The sequence below is a fragment of the Strix aluco genome, chromosome 8 (genome assembly GCF_031877795.1).
Source record: "Strix aluco isolate bStrAlu1 chromosome 8, bStrAlu1.hap1, whole genome shotgun sequence".
Lineage (NCBI taxonomy): Eukaryota > Metazoa > Chordata > Aves > Strigiformes > Strigidae > Strix > Strix aluco.
The window spans coordinates 5,611,149-5,631,958 of NC_133938.1; the positions used below are offsets into that span (position 1 = coordinate 5,611,149).

At 44.6% G+C, this 20,810-nt stretch overlaps 1 protein-coding gene across 1 annotated transcript in view; it reads left to right on the plus strand.

Moving 5' to 3' along the window:
• PLPP3 (phospholipid phosphatase 3) overlaps positions 1–20,810 on the plus strand; it is a 46,164-nt gene that overhangs the window by 16,619 nt on the left and 8,735 nt on the right. Inside the window, exons 2-4 of the mRNA XM_074831943.1 lie at positions 8,560–8,717; positions 13,455–13,738; positions 14,501–14,558. Coding sequence (XP_074688044.1) covers positions 8,560–8,717; positions 13,455–13,738; positions 14,501–14,558 — 500 coding nt within the window. The remainder of the gene's footprint in view (positions 1–8,559; positions 8,718–13,454; positions 13,739–14,500; positions 14,559–20,810) is intronic.

The following is a 20,810-nucleotide window of genomic DNA, read 5'->3' on the forward strand; positions in this document are numbered from 1 at the left end:
GGGAGAAAAGAGATAATCTTACACCTTTTTAACCCATTGGTAAATAGGCAAAGCCTTACTGAGCTCTGCTCTAGGAAACACTGAGATCAAACCCCCATGGCTTGAAGGGCCTTTGGATCATTTCCACCCATGTTCATGTTTTTTTGCCTTTCTTTCAGCACTGTGTACCGTGCGTTATATCCTGGAAACTCTACCAAATCTTGACTACCGAGAGGGAAAAGTTTCATTTCCAGTTAATCAAGGGAGTTGTGTAATACCATTTTCTCCTGGGGAACTTCCAGAAAAAAGAAAGGAGGAGAGGGAGGGGGAAAAAAAGGGGGGTATTATAAAGCAAGTATATTAAGAGGAAATAAATTATGAATTAAAAGTGATTAGTGAACTTTTAGGAAGAGGTCAGAAGTGCCTTTTGGACTACAAACTTTTTAAGCTTTCAGTGCTTGTATTTGGTTACAGAGTTATAACCTGGCCTTATTTATGCAGGTGGCTGCTGCTTCAAATCCAAGGAAGGATTTTGCATTTACAATAGGTACATTGACAGAACTGGGTCAGAAAGCTACTTGCGGCAGGCTTCAGCGCTGCGGCCGTGGACTCTGCTGCCTCCTGCACAGGGGCAGTTGCTCCCCAAAACGTGCTTAATTACAGCTGTAGTGCCTGGCCGGGATGCTCCGGGAAGGGGGAGAGGAAGCTTGGAAAGTTCAGCAGATGAATTTTTTTAAGGGACCTGATGTTGACCAGGTGAACTGGCTTTATTTTTGCTTTGAAAGCTTTGCACCTTTATAGATGTAAAAATAATTGAGATAATTTTGTCGACTGCATCACATTGGCTGCCATTATATATTTCCACTTGTTAAGGTTCGGCGTGGCTGTGCAAAGAGAAGGAGACAGGGCTTATACGTGGTGGTGTTCGGAGGCAGTAAGCTGAGATAAGGAGTCTCTGCTTGAGATTTTATATATTAAAACAACATCTACAGCCCACAAAACTTTCCTCTTGAATAGAGGTTGATGGAGTGGAGCAGATTTGTTGTTGTATGGGGAAATATTACAGTTCTTGCAGCCAGTGTGTGCCAGTGGGATGACAAAGATGATAAGGAGCAGCAGCCCCGCTCACCCTTAAATCGGTTTGGGGGGAAAGCTCCTAGATTTCCCTCAAAGAAATGGGGTATTGTGCCCCTTTCCCACAGCACAAGTGTTGCTAGGGCTGGACAGTGGTCCGAGCGCTTCCTCGAAGGCAGAGCCTGGAGGAGTCGTGGTGAGGCAGGGCTCGTTCCAAACCCCTCTGACCGGCAAAGTAAACCGTGTTCGCTTCATTTGTAATTGAAAACATAATAGTCGCCGCAGTGTATTTTTCACACGATCTGTTTGCCCTTAGTATTGCAGAGTTCACAGACACATTTTTAATTTCTTTTTTTTTCTCCCTCTATTCAAGCTGGGTCATCCTAGGTCAGACTTGTCATATCTGCGAGACCTTCCAAAGCGCTTGGATGTATAGAGGTGCCTCAAAAGATGCTGACATGTTGGGGTTTTCACGGTGTATTGCATTTTATTCCTTGCTGTAGACAATGTGAAATGATGGCTTTGTCTCCATCATGTTTGACTGGAGCTGGGTCTGGATTCCCATTGATAATGTCTCTTATATTCACCCCTTCCAACTTTTGCTGGTTGGCCAGTCTGGCTTAAATCTGGTTTACCCCACAGATGCAGAATTTTATATGCATCTAGATACTGTGGCTTGGATAAGACCTTTGGTTCTTATTAATGCATTTTTTAGGTATTAAAATACACATGCACTTTAATATAAAGCTCTTTTAATACATCAGCTCATGCCAAACTCCCAGGAGGAACAACTTAACACACTTCTTAGAATTCCCTTCTACTCTTTCTTCCTTTGTATGTGGTGTTTACCTCTGGAAATGGGTGGCTGCTACTCTCTAAAAGCTGTATTTCTCCCAGCAAAACCAATGGCAGCACTCCTGTTCATCTGGAGCTCTTGGAGTGTGGGGCTGGCACGTTGTGCTCCAGCCGCATCAGGAAGCCATTCTAGCGAGGTTTCGAATCCAGAGGAATTTGCAGTGCGTGAGAATAATTTGACATTTGGTTTAAAGTATCTGTGACCAAGAACCTTTCTATAATTATATTCTCCCAGGATGGTTGGGTCAATAAGCATGCTCCAGGCTGCACAGGGCTGTATTTACTGCAAAGGATGGGTAAGTCTCTGCATGATGGGTTTGGGCAGCAGGTAGATAGACCTGTCATTCCTGCTACCACCATTGGTTTCTTTTAGAGGCACTTCTTAAATACCTCTGCAACTTGGAGTCATCAATGTTATAGGGTTGTCCATATAGAAAATGAATATTCTTGGTTTTCTTCTTGTTTGCTATTGCACTAGCAGGCATGAGAAAGCATTTTGCCCAGCATTCCTGAATAACCAGTTCTTATTAAAAAAATAAAACAAAAGAAAACCCAAAAAAACTAAGAACCCAGAAAATATCATCATTTAGGTCAAAATGAACCTGTGTCTGCCCACTAGGAAGTCTTCTGGACTCTGTAGCAGCTGATGGACCTAAAAAGGGTTTACATTGAAGTTCCTATGATTTGATTAAAATACAGCTAATAATAAAGTGGACGGAAATGTCACCCTCTTGATAGGAAGGACACCAGACAGATTGACATGGGCAACCGCAAAGGTTAGCCTGAGTTACACAGGAGAACCTACAGCAAGTAGAAAATGAACTAATGTATTGGTTTTTTGTGGCAATCAATCCATTGTGTCCTAGGACTTTTCCGAACGGGTCAAATCGGAGAAATGCAATATATGCTGATCCTTGTTTATAGGTTCTTTAGTACTCTAAAGCAGGTACCTGTTCTACAGTAAAGTCTAGGGTTTGTTTGTGTGTTTGGAAAATTTTCTATCCTCATGTGTCTGTGTAGCTGAGAGTAGTGGAACTGTAATAGAGTTGAATGAGAATCTGTTTTGCAAACAAAGATATTAGATGTGTTTCCAAAATATAGGCAGATGCACAGAGCAGTCTTCTGGACTGCTGGAACCAAGGTGAAGAACAATTAAGACTGAGCAGGTAATAAAATAACAGAGTTGTTGGTACTCTGTTTTTCTGTTGTTAACCTACTTGTCTCCTGTGAATACGTGGGCCTCAAGTATCCAGATTCAGTCAAAAACCACTGGGAAGGGGGTGTATCACAGATGTTTTCAAGACCTTTAAAAATCTCAACATAATGGCCCAATCCAGTCTGCAGTGGGATCCTTCTTTTGGCTGTTACTGGGCTATAGATCAGGTCCCTTGAGATTATTTTTAGTTGACCAAGCTCCTACTGCTCCCTTCAGCCACCTATTTTGTTGGTGCTGGTGCAGAATCAGTCCCTATTGTGATTGGCAGCATATGCCTGATACGATGGAAATGTGGGAATACTTCTATTCTTTGTGTTTATCTGTGTGTGTGTGTATGTATGTGTGTACATATAGATAGATAGATATACATATATAATGTTAACTGGCTTCAAGAATTGTTCACTCTTGCAGCAGCTGCCAAGACTGGTCTGCAGTGCTGTAATTCTTCTCTAAAAGTTGGGGAAGCCAACTTTTAAGGCCTCAGTAAAAGCCTGCCATAGGTTTATCTAGTTTTTATGCATTTTAAAATACGTACAAATATTGTAAACTAAATAAGGTTTATATGTACCCAATATCAGCCACTAAGTACTTCAAATAGAAAGCCTGTCTCTTGTAGGTACCCAAATATTTACAGAGTGTGTCTTCAATGAGGAACTGGATACCCTGCTCAGCCCTGCCAAATTATTTAATGGTCTTTTTCACTTATTAAACTAGATGTCTAATCTACCGAAACCTTAAAAACATGCCCAGGGCCTGGACACTAGCAGCCAAACACATCAGAGTGCTTGTTAGAAATTACCATTGCTTTGTTGAGATAGCCAGCAACATCCCACTGACCTGCAGGGTTGAAAGAAGATCTAGTGGAAAAAAGCCAACCTCCATCAAAACCAAACATTTAAAAAAAAAAAAAAAAAAAGACCGTCATGGTGTTTAATTTAGTGCAAAGGTGAAGGTTGGGCTGGGAAGATGAGCTGCATGGGTGGGTCACTGCAGAAATGCCTCTCCTGTTCCCTCTGCTTTTCCAATGGTTGGCCAACGAAAGCTTATCCCCTTCTTTAAATTTTTTTCTCCATTAAATCTGCACAAGCATTAACTTTTCAAAGACTGAGATTCAAAGTGCTGTACCCAACACAGAGCCCTTTTTTCTTGTGCCTTTGATTTTTATGCACATTTCAAGCTGGTCAGAGAGTACATGGGGATTTTGCAAGGGTTTTTGTTTAGGCTTGGTGGTGGGGTTTTAGCTTTCATGCTGCCAGCCTTCTCAGGATTATTGCCTATTAATTGCCTCTTAATAAAGGTGCTGACCAAAGAAAAGAATGTTTTTTCCTTGGTGCTAGATTTCCAAAGTTGATTGGCTTTATTAAATGGAAAGACAAATAAATTTAAACTCTGCACTGAAATATCTTGGCGTAGGACACCAGCAGTTAGAGGTCACCAAGTCATTTGGACTTCCTCCCAAGAAAAGCAACATCATTTTTCAATGTCCAGCCCCATGGCATCCTGCTGTGACTCGCACAATTCGTTAGTGTCCACACCTGCTCTCCGCTGCTCAGAGCGGGGCTGAGCCCATTTGGATGGGGCAGGATCAGTCCCCAAGAGATTTCTATTATGCTCATGGTTTGGAGCCCTGTTTGATCTCCTACAGCATAGTTAGATAAAAGCATGTGGTTGGGATTTCCTTGTTCTGTTATTAAAGCAAAAAATCCCCTTTATATAAGGAGAAAAAACTTTCCTTCACCTTGTGAAGTATGTTACAATTCAGAAGGCAATCTCAGCTCCATTTGCCTTTTTTTTGCATTGGAATAAGAAAATCCCTTTGTTCTGTGCTTTAGTTTCCTCTGTGAGATGGGGATAACAGTATTCTCTGGTTGCACAGTCCTATATGGGTGTGCCAGGGTTGCCTCCATGCCTTGGGGTATGGTCCACGCGCTGCTATGTAATATCTCAGCATGGAGATACCAGTATTAAGGAGGATGTGAGGCCCTTCTACAGCATTACTAAAGATTTTGCAGTAGGTCTGTACACGTAGGTGAGTTGTAGCCACAGACAGAATGGCCAAATAGGACCACTTTTGGAAAAGAGTGACCATCCCCAAAGTCAGTGTAATTTTTTGCCTGTGATGTACTGTATTGCTCACTTTGATGCAAGTCACCATTCGTTACCATTTTCTGAAATGTACCTCTTGTATTCTCAATAGTTTTGTACTGTGAGTAGGGATGAGAAGTGGTGGCATTTGAAAACTTAGCACCTTTATGGGATTCAGCAGTTAAATTTGTAGATGCAAATCACTGCGGCCAGGGATGCATAATCTGAATTTCCAATTAAAAACACACAATCGGAGAGGTAGGCTGGGGCAGAAGAGGAGATGAGGCCAGATGTACCATCTTCATGGTACAACCCTATGCTGCTTGTCTTCTATTTCCAAGGGTGTGTGGGCTGTAGCCCCACTTCTGGATACCTTTGCCTCTAGCAGATCTAGTGTGAATAACATCTCTGTGGTGTTTTGCTGAGGGATCTCAAAGGCATCTCTTTAATTTTCTGTCTTCCTCCAGACTTCCCTCTGTAGTGTTTTTCTGCAAAACCCATTCTCTGGCTGCCTTTTGGCACTGCTACAGGCTTCTTCGTGCTGAAACCCCCTTGCCAAAAAAAATGTGGGTGGTGACCCAGTCACTTAGACAACCCGTCCTCCAAGAAATAACCTTGTGGAAGAAGAGACATCTTGAGCACAATTTACCATTCTCCATGGGCTGGGGTATTCTCTTCCTTGGGTAATTATGGCTGAAAGAGCAGTCTCTCACCCAGCCCTCAAAATCAAAGGCATGTTATGTCTTCTAAGTAATATCCGTTCAACTATGGAGAGTATGTTTATGTTTCTCATGTTAAAAAAAAAAAAGGGGGGGGGGGGGAGGGGAAAAAAAGGGAATCTGAGGTTACTGTTTTGCTGGAAAAACGTCAAGACTTGATTGGCAATATCCCGCTAAACCACAAGTTTGTAGGAGAGAAAACAAAACCATTGGATTTTCTAAACTATGCCTATGTGCACTTTAAGAAAATGTATACCATATAGGTCAGTTATGCTCTTATTATAGCTGTGGCAAGCATACATATAATTGAAACGCGGAAATACTACCCCATGCTGTTCAATGAATGAAGGGAAAACAAATCTTTATTATTCCTGGGTTCACATAATATATAGGAACACTATTGTCTTCTTTTTTATTTTTTTTTTTTAAAGCCAGTTTTAGCTTTCAGATGTATTTTATTGTCTGTGGGAACATGTGTTTTACAGACCTGTCATGTGAAAGCTATTAACAAGAGGAACTGGAGAAATAACAATAAGCCACGTAACCGTGGCATGTCTACTCCCTGAGTTCAACTGTTACGCTGCTGCTTCAAGTGCATGTGAAATTGGATCGCACCGAGCGACATTAGCGCTTCTCCTGCAATTTTTCATTGGGAAACTTAAGGATTTTTTAAGTGGCCTATTAATATTGGATTGCTGGCATCAGAGGCACGTTTTGGGGCCAAGCTGGCTAGGCATCAAAACAGTTAAATAGTGGAATGAAGATCAACTGGATTCACATGAGATGTCCGATTTTATTTACCAAACCTGAGCGGGACAGGCGGTTCTGAAACCTTTCCTCGCTAGTTCACACGTGTTGTGGAAATTGTCCTGCTCTGCCAAGCACCGTGGGGCCCAGCACTTGCAGTTAACCCATTTCCAGAGTTTTTAGACAGGATTTGAAAGGAGTCCCAAGCAGTGGCCCTGGCCACTCTTGGGTACCTGAGAGGCTTCAGGTCTGTGTGTGGTTGTGCCTGCTCACAGATGATGGAGATTTTCCTTTTTCTTAAGACTAACAAAACCTGCTATTAATCCTGGATTAGACAAACCTATTAACATAGAGGAAAAGGAGCCAAAATGGATTGTGCAAAGTGAAATACAGAAAGTGGTTCACATGGAGATGGGGAACATTATTTTGATGACATTTTTTAACTTGTATGGTACCCTTGCTTATCACATCTAGCAGACTGTGATCATTACAAAGGTACCGTGGACAAATTTAGGTCAAACCCAACAAACAGCACTTCTTTTTTTTTATTTTTTTTAATTTTAGAAGAAAAAACCCTCTGATGTCATAGACTTCTAGCTGTCTAAATAAACCCACAGATTCTTAAGAAAGTTAGTGGTTGACAAATATTCCCTAGTGCTTTCTATAGGATCTGGGTGTGAGACCTGTTGTCTTGGCCCAAGGACAGCTTTAACCACTGTGCATTTGTTTTCCCCTTATCTGGGTTTCACTCTGCAAGCAGGACAAGGGTTTCCTGTACCTTGTGGTTTCTGATTTATCCTGAACACAGGTTTCAGGGAATTTGGGGCTTGTTTTGGTAGGGATGTACCGCTCCTCTTGGTGACGGGCTTAATAATGAAGATGGATAGGGAAACTGAGGCAAAGGGAAGGAGGGTGCCCTACCCAAGGTAGCATCGTGGCTGGGAAATACCCCAGGGGTCTTCTTCCAGGTTTGAGGCAATGCTGTATTTCTCTGAAAGACTTAGAAGAATATGGAGTTACAGATGTGCATCAATTTCAAGGTGTCTCCTCCATTGTGTGTGTCCTAACCCATCACCCCATGGTTTTGAGCATATCTCATCCATGCCTGGTGCAAAGGTCCAGCCAAGCTGCGCAGATGCAGGTCTCCTGCACAGAGGGTTCACAAACAGGATTTAAAAACAGATTTCACATGGCTTTAACGTGTTTGAAGGTGAACAGGCTCTGATGGGAGTTCAGCAACTCTTGTGGATGGACTGGTTGGGCTTCCCCTTGCATGGATGGGTCAAGGATGGGTGTCCCACAGCTGCTCAAAGCACATAGTCTTATGGCACTAGTAGGTACAAACACACCCTGTAACAGAGGAGGAGGGAGCCAAGGAAGGCTTTAAAGGCATAAAAGTAATGGGGATGGAGTGTAGCTGGGCTGAGCAGGTAGGAGAAGCTGTGCTGATACTTGATCCTCCAGTGTTTGTTTGCACAGCTCTGGGCTGCTCTGCCATGGGGCGCTCGGCAGAGCATTGGGCCCTCCCCGGAGAAAAGTGCCAGATTCATTTTCATGGCTTTCTGCAGAGGGATTGCTTTAGGGGTCCGTTCCTGTAAGTTAATATTTGCAATGCAGAAGGCTTAACTGAAACCAGGCAGTGCAGACATCTGATAACCATAACAGAGGAGATGCTTTTTCCCCACAAGAGCAACTTGGAAAAACAAATCCCAATGCCATTCCCCTTGAAAAGATAGCGATATGGAAAGAAAAGCATCAGGAATGGTGCTGCGTGATTTTTCTAGTTGGGTCTTTTTGAATAATTTTTTTTTTTTTTTTTTTGGTGAGCTGCTTATGTTTGCTTGTATTGCTGATGGGTTTGGTGTTGTCTCCCCTTCTCTCTAGCTGGGTTGCCCTTCCTCATCATTGAAACGAGCACAATCCAGCCCTACCAGCGGGGCTTCTACTGCGACGATGACAGCATCAGGTACCCACTGAAGACGATGGAGACGATCAACGATGCAGTCCTGTGTGCTGCAGGCATCCTCATCGCTATCCTCGCTGTGAGTACCACCTCCAAAACCTCCTCTCCTGTCCCTTGGGCATTCCCAATGGCTTTTTGTCACCTCTTTAGTCGATGGCACCAATGTCCTGTTGGCATTGGGAATTTAACGCAGTCTTACCAGAGTGTCCATGCTATCTACTGAGGTGCACATCTCCTTTGGAATTATTGGACTTCTGTGTAAGTGTGGAGCAGTAAATTTGCAAATGAAAGCTTGTAATGGGAGGAACGAGATTACTCTTGACGTCCATAAACAGGCCCAAAGCTGTTTGGGCAAGTCTGTGAGCGCCACAAGAGCTTTTTCACCCTCCAGTAAGAGTTCAGAGTAGAAGCAAGAAGACTTGTATGTCAGTAAGGACTTGGCATGGTTTGTCCCTATTCAAATAACTCCTGGTATTTGCCTGTTTTATAAGGTTTAAAAAAAAAAAAAAAATACATCTTTTCAGCTAACCGGTGCCTGGAAAAGTTTCACAGGTTAGTATTAGCTTTTTAAGAAGTTGTATATTACAGCCATTTTAAAAAGACAATTAAAACTTTCTATGGGGAGTGTATTCCCAGAGTCCTCTCTGTAAAAAGTAGTTAATGCACCACCTTGCCAATGCCTCCTCATTTCTCTTTTCCTGCCAGCTTTCCTAGAGCTGTGCTAGGAAACAATTGCACGGTGAGAGCTTTATATGTCAGCCAAGAAGCTGAATTCAGCCCATGGAGCTGAGCCTCCTTATGCCAGCATGTATGTGGTGCTGGGGCAGAAGGCAAGAGCTGTCTCCTGGTCGTTGGTCAAATGCTTCCAGGTGAAGATGAAATTCCCCTATGAAAAGTACCTACATTTTCCTTTTCACCTGCTGCCAGCACAGTGCAGGTGCTTTCCCAGAGATGTTGTCTTCCTCTTGGTCCTTCAGCTGGCAGGGATGGAGATGGAGAGGTCAGGAGCACTTGTTCCCCTCTTGGCTTTCATCTTTCCTCATAGGAACAATGTCACGGGCCATAGGTATTTTAGCATGGCATAGTGCCTGCTTTGGTAATACCCCATCCTCAACCTTGCTGCTTCATGCTGTGAATACCTCCGTGATTTCCTGACCACATATACTCACTTAGGTCACTTAGTAGGTCCCCAAAACTGCCTTGTTCCTATGCCCTCTTCCTCCTCAAAACAAGTCTGAAAGGTGCCAGACCCCCAATTCTATAAACACAGCAGAATTTTACCCTGCAGGTGAATTACCCCCGAGTGTGGAAAAGCCATAAAAACGAAATGAAAAAGCCTCTCATTTTCGCATTACTGCCTGAGCTATCGGCACGCCGGCTCCATGCGGAGTGTGCTTCTGATCAGTAATGAGGCAGTGGCAAATACAGGAGTTGGAACAGAAACTGGAAACATAATCAGCTGCCTATGTGATCCATCAACTTTCTACCTCAAAATAGCAGGTCAATTAAAAGAGAAAGAAAATCCCCAAAGAATGAGATGTTTCTGCCCTGGTTTCGCTGTGCCCACAACAAATGTAACTTAATAAGGTAAATTCAAAAGCTTGGTTACTTGCTGTTGAGTGATACAAATGGCTAACGAGGAATTGAAGCAACAGATTTCTTTGCTATGGCAGCATGCATGGAAAATTCAAGTCAGCCTGACCTCTTTTTTCAGATGTAACCCAGATACCAGAATTACTGTAGCATAATAGGAATTCCTTCCAAATCCACAAAGCACTGACTCTGCTCCTTTCACTCACAACGTTTGCCTTCGAAGGGCAGGACAGCGGTTATGAGGACTTCCAGGGAGCTGGCGTTTCGGATGGTGCAGCCAAAATTTCACGCCCTCGCTTTACGTGGCGTCACGGGCAGTCTAGCCCAGGGTAAAAGGTCCAGGTCATGTTTTAAATGGCTTGAGGACACCCAGAGTGCTCATTAAGTAAACGGCAGAGGCGAAGACCTTTGCTTCGATCAGGATGTGAGAGGATATGCATTTGGTTTTAATACCTATATATTTACTGACTTCAGGCAAATTTCTGTGCAGATGACCCTGGAGAGGCTTGTGGCCCTGGGCTGTGCACTCTCACATCTCTCCTGACTGCACTTCTCGCTGGAAGATGGTTAATTTGATTGTCACAGAAGCATGTTGATGGTCCCTGGAATGGCCAGGGGAAGGTGACATTTTCTCTTCCTGAGCCTCATATGGGTACTGCTGCTGTGGTGCCCCATGTCTCCCCACACATGATAGGTCTTGAAAGCCTATGAAAAATACCAAAGAAAATTAATTTCCTAGATGATCTAAGTTACACAGCTGGATTAGCTGGTTGTTTTACAGTTGAAGGTGATACGCTTCAATGTGATTAAACACAGAGAACGTTACACCAGAGACACAAATGATTAGAAAAGCTCTAAAAGTAATTACAGGCTAATTAGATTTCTGGTGATACCTTATAATAACGATAAAATGGGCATGGCAACCAAAAGTCTACAGAAGACATTCACAGACAGGGAAGTTTGATATTGGCTTCTCTCTAGTGACCATCTTTCTTAAATGTGTGTGACAGTCCCCCAGGAGCTGTGCCCATCACATAGGTATGGCATATGTCCCATGCAGATGGCTCGCCAGAAGTGCAAGTCATAAGAAGAGCTTAATATCTTTAAGACTTGTTTTCTTTTCAGGATGTCCTTTCAGTTTGTGCACATCTGTGCTGCATTAGTTTTCACCGTCCTGCTTTATCTGGGACAGCACTGCCCAAAAAACAAGTTTACCCACTTTTAGCTTCTCATTAAGGTTGAGCCATGGCTTTAACTAAGCAGGGAGGGTTCATGGCTGCCCAGCAGCATGTTAGCGAGGGAATGAAGTCTCCAATTTACAATCTGCTACATATATGCAATTACCCAGACCACCAACGGTGAGAGAAAAATATTAATCCCCAGACTTTTGTTGGTCCCTATTTAAAATGGTCACATGCCTTTCCCAGGTCAAGAGCCTTGGGTTTATGTGGATCTGTTTGTGAGTTTGGAGTAATGGCACATCTGACAGTATCAGATGTCATCCTTAATTCGTCTCGTCTCCTTTCTGCAAAAGCCATGAGTTTTGAGCCTCATAGCTCCCCTTCTTGTGAATTTAGGCTTTTGGGAGGCTGCAGGTGGTGGCCGTGTCCTTGTACAGGAGTCTCTATGTCCATCCTGGACAACCTGAAGTTGCCTCCTGCTAGAGGAGCAGGAAATGCTCCAACCTCCCTCTGCAGTTCTCATGCCAGTAGATTTCCTGGCTGCCAGCTTACGCTGGAAAGTGGTCCAAAATGGAGATAAACCATGGTCGTTGGAGTCTGTGAGGATTAAAATGATGCTGGAGCCGGTTAGCTTCAGCTCCCCAAACAACTCTTGGTCATGACCAGATTTCCAAGAGTAAAGCTCAGCAATGACACATAAACCCTGAATGATTGTGCAGCCACCCAAAGTATTTCTGTGCATGGTAGCAGGGCACTCTAGCTCAGCCTTTATTTTTTGTTATTATAGCTGTATCTCTCTTTGATAAAGCCTGTTTAGCTGCAGCTTCAGCTGCCTTAGGTCAACCTTATTTTTTTTGAGCCATGGTATGAATGAGTTCAAACAATGATACAGCTTCATCTCCTCTTAGTCTAATTGCCATACTTTTCCAGTTTATTAGTTTCCAAAGGTTGTGCCAAGCTTTTAAAAAAGGTAGGCAGGGGAGCCTTGTCTCCTGCATGCTGCTGGCAGGCTGCCATGCCGGGAGGAATATTGCTGGCTGCTTCAGAAAGGGATTAACATGAAGGCATTTTTCTGACAGTTAATTTTACATATCACAGTCCCTGTGACTAGAGAGGGGCAGGGACAAGGGGGCAGCCAAAAAAAAAAAAAAGCCTCGATTTATTACTCAGGTACAAAAACATTTAAAGTAATGAATAAAATCCTAAAGCTGTAAATCTGGAGCTCCAAAGCTAGGTGTGTAACGTGACAGAGAACAATTTAAGCCTTTGCCTCTTTGGGAGAGGTGAGACATTTGGACTTCATTTCACAGCCTGATTTTCATTAACCCACCTTTTAAGAGTAAGGATTATGAGAAGCCGGGTCCTCTGCTCCCTGACGGTGATTTATGCCTGTATTGTCAAACTTCAGCACCCATGACACAAGAAAAACATATTTGCTGCCATGCAATGGCAAGACCCCTTGAAATGTCCAGAAATAGATGGCATTTACGGAGTCTTTGAGCAGCTTGAAATGGGTCTGGTGGTGGCAAATTTGGGTCCAGAATCAAAAAGTTTGGGGCTTTCTGGATCTTCCCCTGTTGTGCTCATGGTTTTCAGAGATGAAGATAAGCAGGTTGTTCATTTGTTTTCCTCCAAAATCAGTTTGATAAGAGGGAGTGGATCTGGCCTCTCCTTCCCAAATATACACTGATTCTTAAACTGGTTTATGTTAAATTTTTTTTTCCACTATGCTGGTATAGATCTGGGGCACTATTTCACCTCTGTAAAGATATACTTATATGCTAAACCAAAATCTTGCTTTTTTCTTTGTTCTTGTTTATGGAATTTTTTCCATAAATAACATTTCGAGCTCTGCAATCTCTTCTTGAGAGGGAAGAGAAGGATGGAGAGATGCTGGGCTATGGATTCTCCTTGCTCACTGTGGAAACAGATTCCTGGTTCGAGATGCTCGGAGCTGTCTCAACCCTGCATTTGCCAGCAATCACTGGTTTTGCACAGCATCTTTCCTGCTTTCTAACCTCGCTCTTGCATTTCCCCCACAGATTATAACGGGAGAGCTCTACCGCATCCATTACCTGAAGGAGAAATCGCGCTCCTTTATCCAGAACCCCTACGTGGCAGCACTTTATAAGCAGGTGGGCTGCTTCGTTTTTGGCTGCGCCATCAGCCAGTCCTTCACAGACATTGCCAAAGTGTCCGTTGGGCGCTTGCGGCCGCATTTCCTGGAAGTTTGTGATTTGGATTTCTCCACCATCAACTGTGCTAAGGGAGTTTACATCCAAAACTACACCTGCAGGGGAAGCGACAGCAAGGTCCAGGAAGCCAGGTGAGAGCCCATGGCATCAAAGTGATGGTTTGCTGCCACCAAAATGGTGTCTTATGCTAAATACATCCTGGGATTTCTCTGCCAGCAATAGATGATTCAAATGCTGCTTTCTCTGCAAAGGCTGTAACTCCATCTGCCAGCGACGGGCAGTTTCCCTCGGGAATTGCAGGACTTGGCTGAGTAATATTTCTTTTCCTTTCTCTTTACTCCTACACTATTGTTTCCCCGAGCACTTGCTCAATGTGGGAATTCACCGTAAGAGTTGAGCTCATGGTGAGTAGCTTAAGCTGTCCCATTCAGCGAAGCAGAGGGTTTCTCCTCCAAGGAGGCTCCACACAGGCAGGGCTGGCAGCGCCTCCCCTTCAAGCTCTCTATCAAATCCATCGGATGCTCAATTTTCACATTTCCAGGGGCGTTTCACATTAAGTGACTGGAGAAGCTGCTCACTTATTTCTTTACGGTTTCCTGGTTATTTGAGGCAAGACGATGAGTTATCGGGCTATCCTGGAAATAACTGCTGTCCCACGAGTAGACCAGGAAGGGACGAACAATGCGAACATCCTGTCCATCCGTTCGCTTTCTGCCTCATGAGCAAGCAGGGCGGATAATGGGGGTTTTATAACCCAAAAGACTGGGGGTTGTGGGTTCCTCTGCTTTGGCACCCTCTTGGTAGCAGCAGACAAGTCACCATATTACACATAAAGTTATAATGGTGATTATAGATCATAGTGGCTGGTTCTTAGCACCTGCTTTGTTTTGCAGGAAATCCTTCTTCTCCGGGCACGCATCCTTCTCCCTCTACACCATGCTGTATTTGGTGGTAAGTAACCTCAGCCTTGCTTGAGACTGAACTGATTTATCCCCTGTCCCCCTTTCCCAAGGCACTCACCCATGTTCAGTAGCAATAATGGCACAATGAGCGTTGAAGATAGCGGGTCGATTGAAAAAAAGAGCCTGAACAAGCCGGTGGTGGAAAGATCCACTCTCAGCACCTGTGGCGTTATTTAGAATGGAGACTCCTGGGGTGATAGCTGAGCTATGCAGCTTTGGGATGTAGCCAAGGCTGCAGTTAAATCCGAATCCTACTAAATCTGTGGACAACCTGTGCAATTTTGTTCACCCCACGCTGAGGTTTCCACTGGGGAGAGTCTGGGGCAAGCCAAAATGTTGCATCCATGGAGAGGAAAGAAGATGGGCCGACATGGCTCTGTCTGGGGGGGTGAAGGCTGGTTCCCAAATGTGCTCCACTGAGCAGGTGGAGCAGCCTCTGCTTGCCTGGATCCGGAGCGGAGGGCTGGAACTTGTTTTTCTTTGTCAGTGAGAAATGGTTCTACCCTTCCTGTGCCGGGGCTGGGGCCGGGGCGGCTGCCAAGGTGCTTCCTGCCGGGGCTGCAGGAGGCATACTGCCCATGCCCCCCGAGGGGCTGGACCCGCAAGCAGCATTTTGGGAGGATCTGGATAGTGATTTGTGGTTTGGTGGTTTTTTGGGTGTTTTTTTTTTTTTTAATCAGGAAAAAGATTTTGGATTCCTTTTGAGATTTGTGCCTCCCCTCCCATCTCCTATAAGCTCAGCCTAGCAAGCAAAGAAACAGCATGACACTGATAAAAACATTAAACGTGAGCTTTTTATTTATGAGCAGTTCTTCCCCCTCATCCCTTGACCCTCTGAAAAGATAAGTGACCACTTCTCCCTCCTGCCTTCTCATCCCTGGATCCCCCTTCCCTGTGAGCAATTTCTATAATTCAATTACTAATATTTCCAGGCTGTTGGTGATGGCATATTAAATTCTTTCCTTGTTTTCCCCCTTTTTTTTGTTCTTGGAAAACTTTTGAATTCCTTCAGTAAACATTTTGGTTGTTTCCTCCCAGCTGTGTTACAATGCAGAGCCGCCCCAGCAATGCTTCGCAGGAGGCTCAACCCTCCACCACTGCTGTTGCAAAACCTTCTGAGCTGAGTTTGGAAACCATCACTCACACTGGCATTTATTTATTTCTGTGGAGATCTGTGGGCAGTCAGATAAGTCAGCCCTGAGATGCTTTCGAGCCTGGCATCTGGAAACAGCGAGGACTGCCGGTCCCTATTAAGTTGATGGTGGTTTCTCTCCAAATACTCAGCAAGACTTGGGTTGTGCTTCCAGGTGTTCTTTTAGGAGATGCTGTTCCCAGGCTTTTTTGTAAGCCAAGCCCGATGCTTTACCTTTTGCACAGGATCATGTCCTGCAGCATCCTTCAGGGTAGGGAAAAACCTAGGGAGCTGTGCCCAGCTGGACAAGTGCTCGCCCCTTCCCCGTGTTTCCACCCCGCTCACTTTGGTGGTGGCTGCCCAATGTCACCAGGGCTTGACTCTGTTTCTGCAAGGTGCTAGGCAGACCATGTTGCTTTGCCAGTTTTTTACCATGTTTTTCTGAAAATCCAGCAGTTACAGAGCAGGCAAGAAACAAATGGGAGTGCTGGTGGCAGGGGGTGTACGGGAGACCCCAAAACTGCAGCATGGCTGCAGCATTCCCATGGGATGCATGGAAAACCTTCATAGCTCATTTTCCAGCACTGCCTTGCACCAATACTTGCTGCCTGACCTTCTTTTTAACTGCAGCAGGCTTTGAAAGTGGTGTCTAGCTCCTGCATAACGCTTTGGAGCAGAAAGCTGCCTCTGATCTCTCTTTGCTGCCCTTCCCCGTCCCCATATGGGAGCACTTGAGCTATCAGTGCTCTGCAGCCTTTGCCCCTCTCCCCACTGATTCAGAACACCAGGCTGCTCCATTTATCCCTCTCTATGGAGGGGTTTTGATACCCAATTCCTTAAGAATTTTTTTTTTTTTCTTTGTCCCAAACCTGGAATAAGGTTGGTAGCAGGCTCTGTCTGACCAGCTGTTCAGTTGCCTTGTGCCTTAAAAAGTCAGAGGAAAAATTAAAGCAAGTGTTCAGTCATAAATTGAAGGGAGAAAAAGGCAACTTGAGACAAGACAGTATGACACAGTGTGTATCAGAGGTGAGGAAACAATGATCTTAAAGGTCTTTTCCAACCTAAATCATTCTATGAGTCTAACTCGTCTAGCAGCACCCTGCTCTCCATCACTCCCTCTCCCTGGCCACCACCAGAACCTGAATGAAAAATCTCATAGAAAAAGGGAGGCAGAAAATCTGTTGTGTTGGAAAGGCTGATAGTATCCAAAAATAATTTTTAAAAAATGTTATAATAATCCAGAGGAATTTTATTTAATGCAAAATAAACCCGCTGTCTTGCCCAGCTCAATGAATGAGTGGGGTTTTGAAAGCCTGGTTGGAAACGTGGCATCCACCATGCCAGCACCTGCAGGAGGTGGGTTTGATTGATTTAATCAGGGAATAATCTCAATCAAAACACAATGATTGTTCTCTGGTTCCTGGGAAGCGAGGGCTGTGCCGCAGCAGGTTGCTGTTGGTGCTTTGGGTACCAGGAGTTTGCCGTGGGCCTTTGCGGAGTGTGGGTGTTTGTGGGGCCGAGCGTGTGCTGCAGAGGCTTGGCTGATCAGCCGCATCCTGAGTGCATTCCCTATTGAACAATACTTCATACTTCGAGGATAAGTCACTTCCCGTCTTTTCTGGCGTTCCCTGGCTTCACTCTTAGACCTCATTCTGAATTATAATATTTTCAAGTTTGCTTCAATTGATGGAGACGGGTGCCAGAAAGCTTTAGCTGGTCTATTAAAAGATACCTGGATTCCCATGCATCCCACGGGGCTTTGTGTACACCATGGGGCTTTGTCCAGGTATTTGGTGGCCAGTGGGTGGGTGACCACGGATTTCCCATTGCCCGGCACAGCAGCAGTGCCCTGTGGTATCCACCAAGGAGAAGCAGTTTGGCCATGGGCTCCTGGTAGGAAAATGCAAGTAGATGCCAAGCCCTGGAGGGCTCTGGGGGAAAAGTCCCAGGGAAAGGTGTTTGCAACACAGTAAAATCTCCTGGGGTTTAGTTCTAAACACTGAGACTTCAGGGCTAAGTTTCTCACAGCCTCCTTGTCACCAAGAATACCCAATTAACATCAGGCTTTTGTATAAAAAATTTAAAAGGGGAAATTACGCTTGGGTAATCCTCTTTGTCTTAATTTTCCTTGCTTTGTTACTCCTTGGCTGAGTGAGCCCATAATATGTATTTATAGCAAGCTGAGGAAAGAGGAGGTATGTAACAGCTTATTCCACACAGTCTTCTGGACCTGACCCACACCTCTCAGTTTTGTTTTGCTGGATGAGGGGAGTCTTTTGCGGAGAGCAATGGATGCTTTCCACTCCCCCTGTGAGCACGTGAGCCCACAATGCGGAATTTTTTTCAGCACAAAGTTGCCTGAAATCACAGTTAACCACACAGAGGATGCAGGAAAGCTAAATTAATACCAGAAAAGCTAAATTAATATTCCTCAGTTGGCTGATTCTGGATAAAATGAGAGTAAAACAGGGCAGTTTGCATATTTAATGTGAGTTGGTAGGTGAGGCTGAAGACTTCAGATCGGAATGGGTTTTAGTGTGTTCTGATTAATATGGAAAATCAGCTAGAGATGTTGCTTGGTTTGTGTAACGCGGTGAGCATGAGGCTTTTCACTGGGGTTTCTTGCTGAAGGGTGGATGTAGGTCCCAGTGCCCTGGTGCTGCTAAGTGATGATGTGCCCATGTGAAGGAAACTCTGTGGTAGTTGTGGACCTGGAGTCAAGTTCAGCGGTGACCTAAGTATGTGAATAAACTGGAATTACATTGGAGGCCAGGGCCAAGGTGTGAACTGCATTGCTGAGCTGACAGGATATTCGTGATGGGGTGGGAGGATGCTGTATGTTCAACAAAGGCAGGGAAGAGGCAAACAACGCATCCCTTTCATGCTGGGAAGTCTTTGCCCTTCTCCTGTCCTTGTCCCCTGGCCATCTTGGTGCTAAAAACTGAATTCTGCAGTTCCCCTTCCTCCAGCTGGCTTTGCCCAGCCAGGGCAGTGTGTTACACCGGGGTGAGTTTGGGTTTGAGGGGTTCTGGCCTCATACTGCTTTGGGTACCTCTCTGCTTGCAGATGGGGCTGGAGATGGAGGTAACTTCAGGTCAGACAGAAACAAGACCAGCCATTTCCCAGAAGGAAACCTTAGCTGTGACTAAGGGACGCGGTTGATGGAGTTCAGCCTTGTGGTGGAGAGAGTGTGAACAGGACAGAATTTCTGGGTGGCGAAAAGCCCCGGGAGGCTGGAGGTGATGTTTTTAGTCTGTGACCCTGCCAGCTCCTCCTCAGTGGGTTTGCTTGGGGGTTGCATGTAGTGATAGGCTGACCCCACCAGCACTGTGGAAGTCCCCTGGCAGAAGAAGAGCAATGTGACGTCCTTCAAGCCATCTGCTTTGTGGTAACTTGGCCTCTGCCAGGAGACAGTGGATGGGAGCTCCAAATAACTCTTGCTCTGTGTGATCCCATTTCATTCCATCCACCCTTGCTCCTGTTGATGCTCCTCCTGACTTTTGCTGCCCTGTGATGGTCTGTGGTGGAAATGACCCAGTTGTGGTCTTGCTCTTCAATCCCTTCCCAGGAAGGGCTCCCTCCAGCCCCACGTTCCAATCCAAATCTGGCAGTCCTTAGCAGGCAGCTCTTCAGATTTCCTCCCAGGTTTCAAAAAAAAACCCCTTCAAAAGCAGGTTTTCAGATAAATTGCCAGGAAATTCCCATTTCTTAGTAATAGCACAAATTCCTGTTTTAGGGAAAACCTGATCCTTTCAGCCCACAAGCCCTCCTTTTGCTTTTTGACCTTCTCTTATCAACTAGGTTTTTCTTTCATACTGAGGGCAGAGGCAAAGTTTGTAGCACCCCGAGGCTCACTTCTAAAGTACTTGGAGGATCCTCAGCACTCTGGCCTTTGAGCACAGTTTTTGATGTACTGAATGCTCATAACATGCCTGTGGAATATGAAAAGTGCTGTTATCCTCTTTTTTTTTTTTTCCTTTTTTTCTTTATGAATGGGGAACTAAAAAGTAATTTTTCCAAGACTTTTATTGTGGCAGTAAAAGGAGCTTGATCAAGATCCTCACACTGATAGTGTGGTGTCTGAGATGGATCTATTCTAGTGGGTTTTACTCCTCCGAGATATGCAGGTGTGGGCATGAATTAGGTGCTGGGGACTTGGGCGGCACCCAGCACACCCTTATGGTGCCACACTGCCTTTGCACACCTTTTCCAGGGCTAAAATGTGCAGGTTAGACACACAGTTCAGAGCTGTGCTTTGGAAGGAGCGAGTCAGTATACAAACACATTTAATTGTTAATTGCTTCAGCCCCAAAAGTGTCTGCTTTGTGTGTTCAAACTCAGGGTTAGCTTTTTATTCCTAATTTTTAATTTATACTTTGCTTCCTCGCCTACAGATGAACTATTTAGTCCAAGTTTGTGGGATGGAATGGTTTGAGGGGATGTCAAGGCTGTGTAAAAGTGATAAATGTCAGATTATCCAACAGCAAATTTTTTTTAAGGGGTTTGTTGTGACAGAGCCTCGAGACTGAAGTAAGACGTTAGGTTTCAAGACTTCCTGGTAGAACTAAGAGTAATAGTTTATAATACTTGGAGCTACTTTTGCTCTGCAACAACATACTGGAACCTAAGTTTTGCACTGTCACCTGGGCCAGGCTGAGACTCTTGAACATGAAAATAACCCTGAGGCTAAACCATGGCAATAGAAGCATATTTTTATCTTTTGTGTGCTTTAAAAATGCTACTCTCCACAAATGCTGTTTTTTCAAGGGACACTGTCGCTACACTGAGGAGTCATATTTAAAGACATCAGTGTCCCCAACTCCCTCTATCACCACGTTGAATACTTCCCAGGAGCATCCTGCCTTCATAGTTTATTGTCAGTGGCAGATCACTGGGTGCACAAATATCATGGCAATGAAAATTCAGACAGCCTAAGAATTGCAAACTAAAAATGTAGGTCCCTGCTAATGACCACATAGATATTTGCTTTCAGGATGAAGTGCCTGCTGTTAAATCACTGCGAGTGACTGTGCAGAATGGGGTTGTGCTATTTTACAGCTCCAGCTTTCCAGCTCAGTGGTGGCTGCATTTTACCTGGAGGGAAAGCAC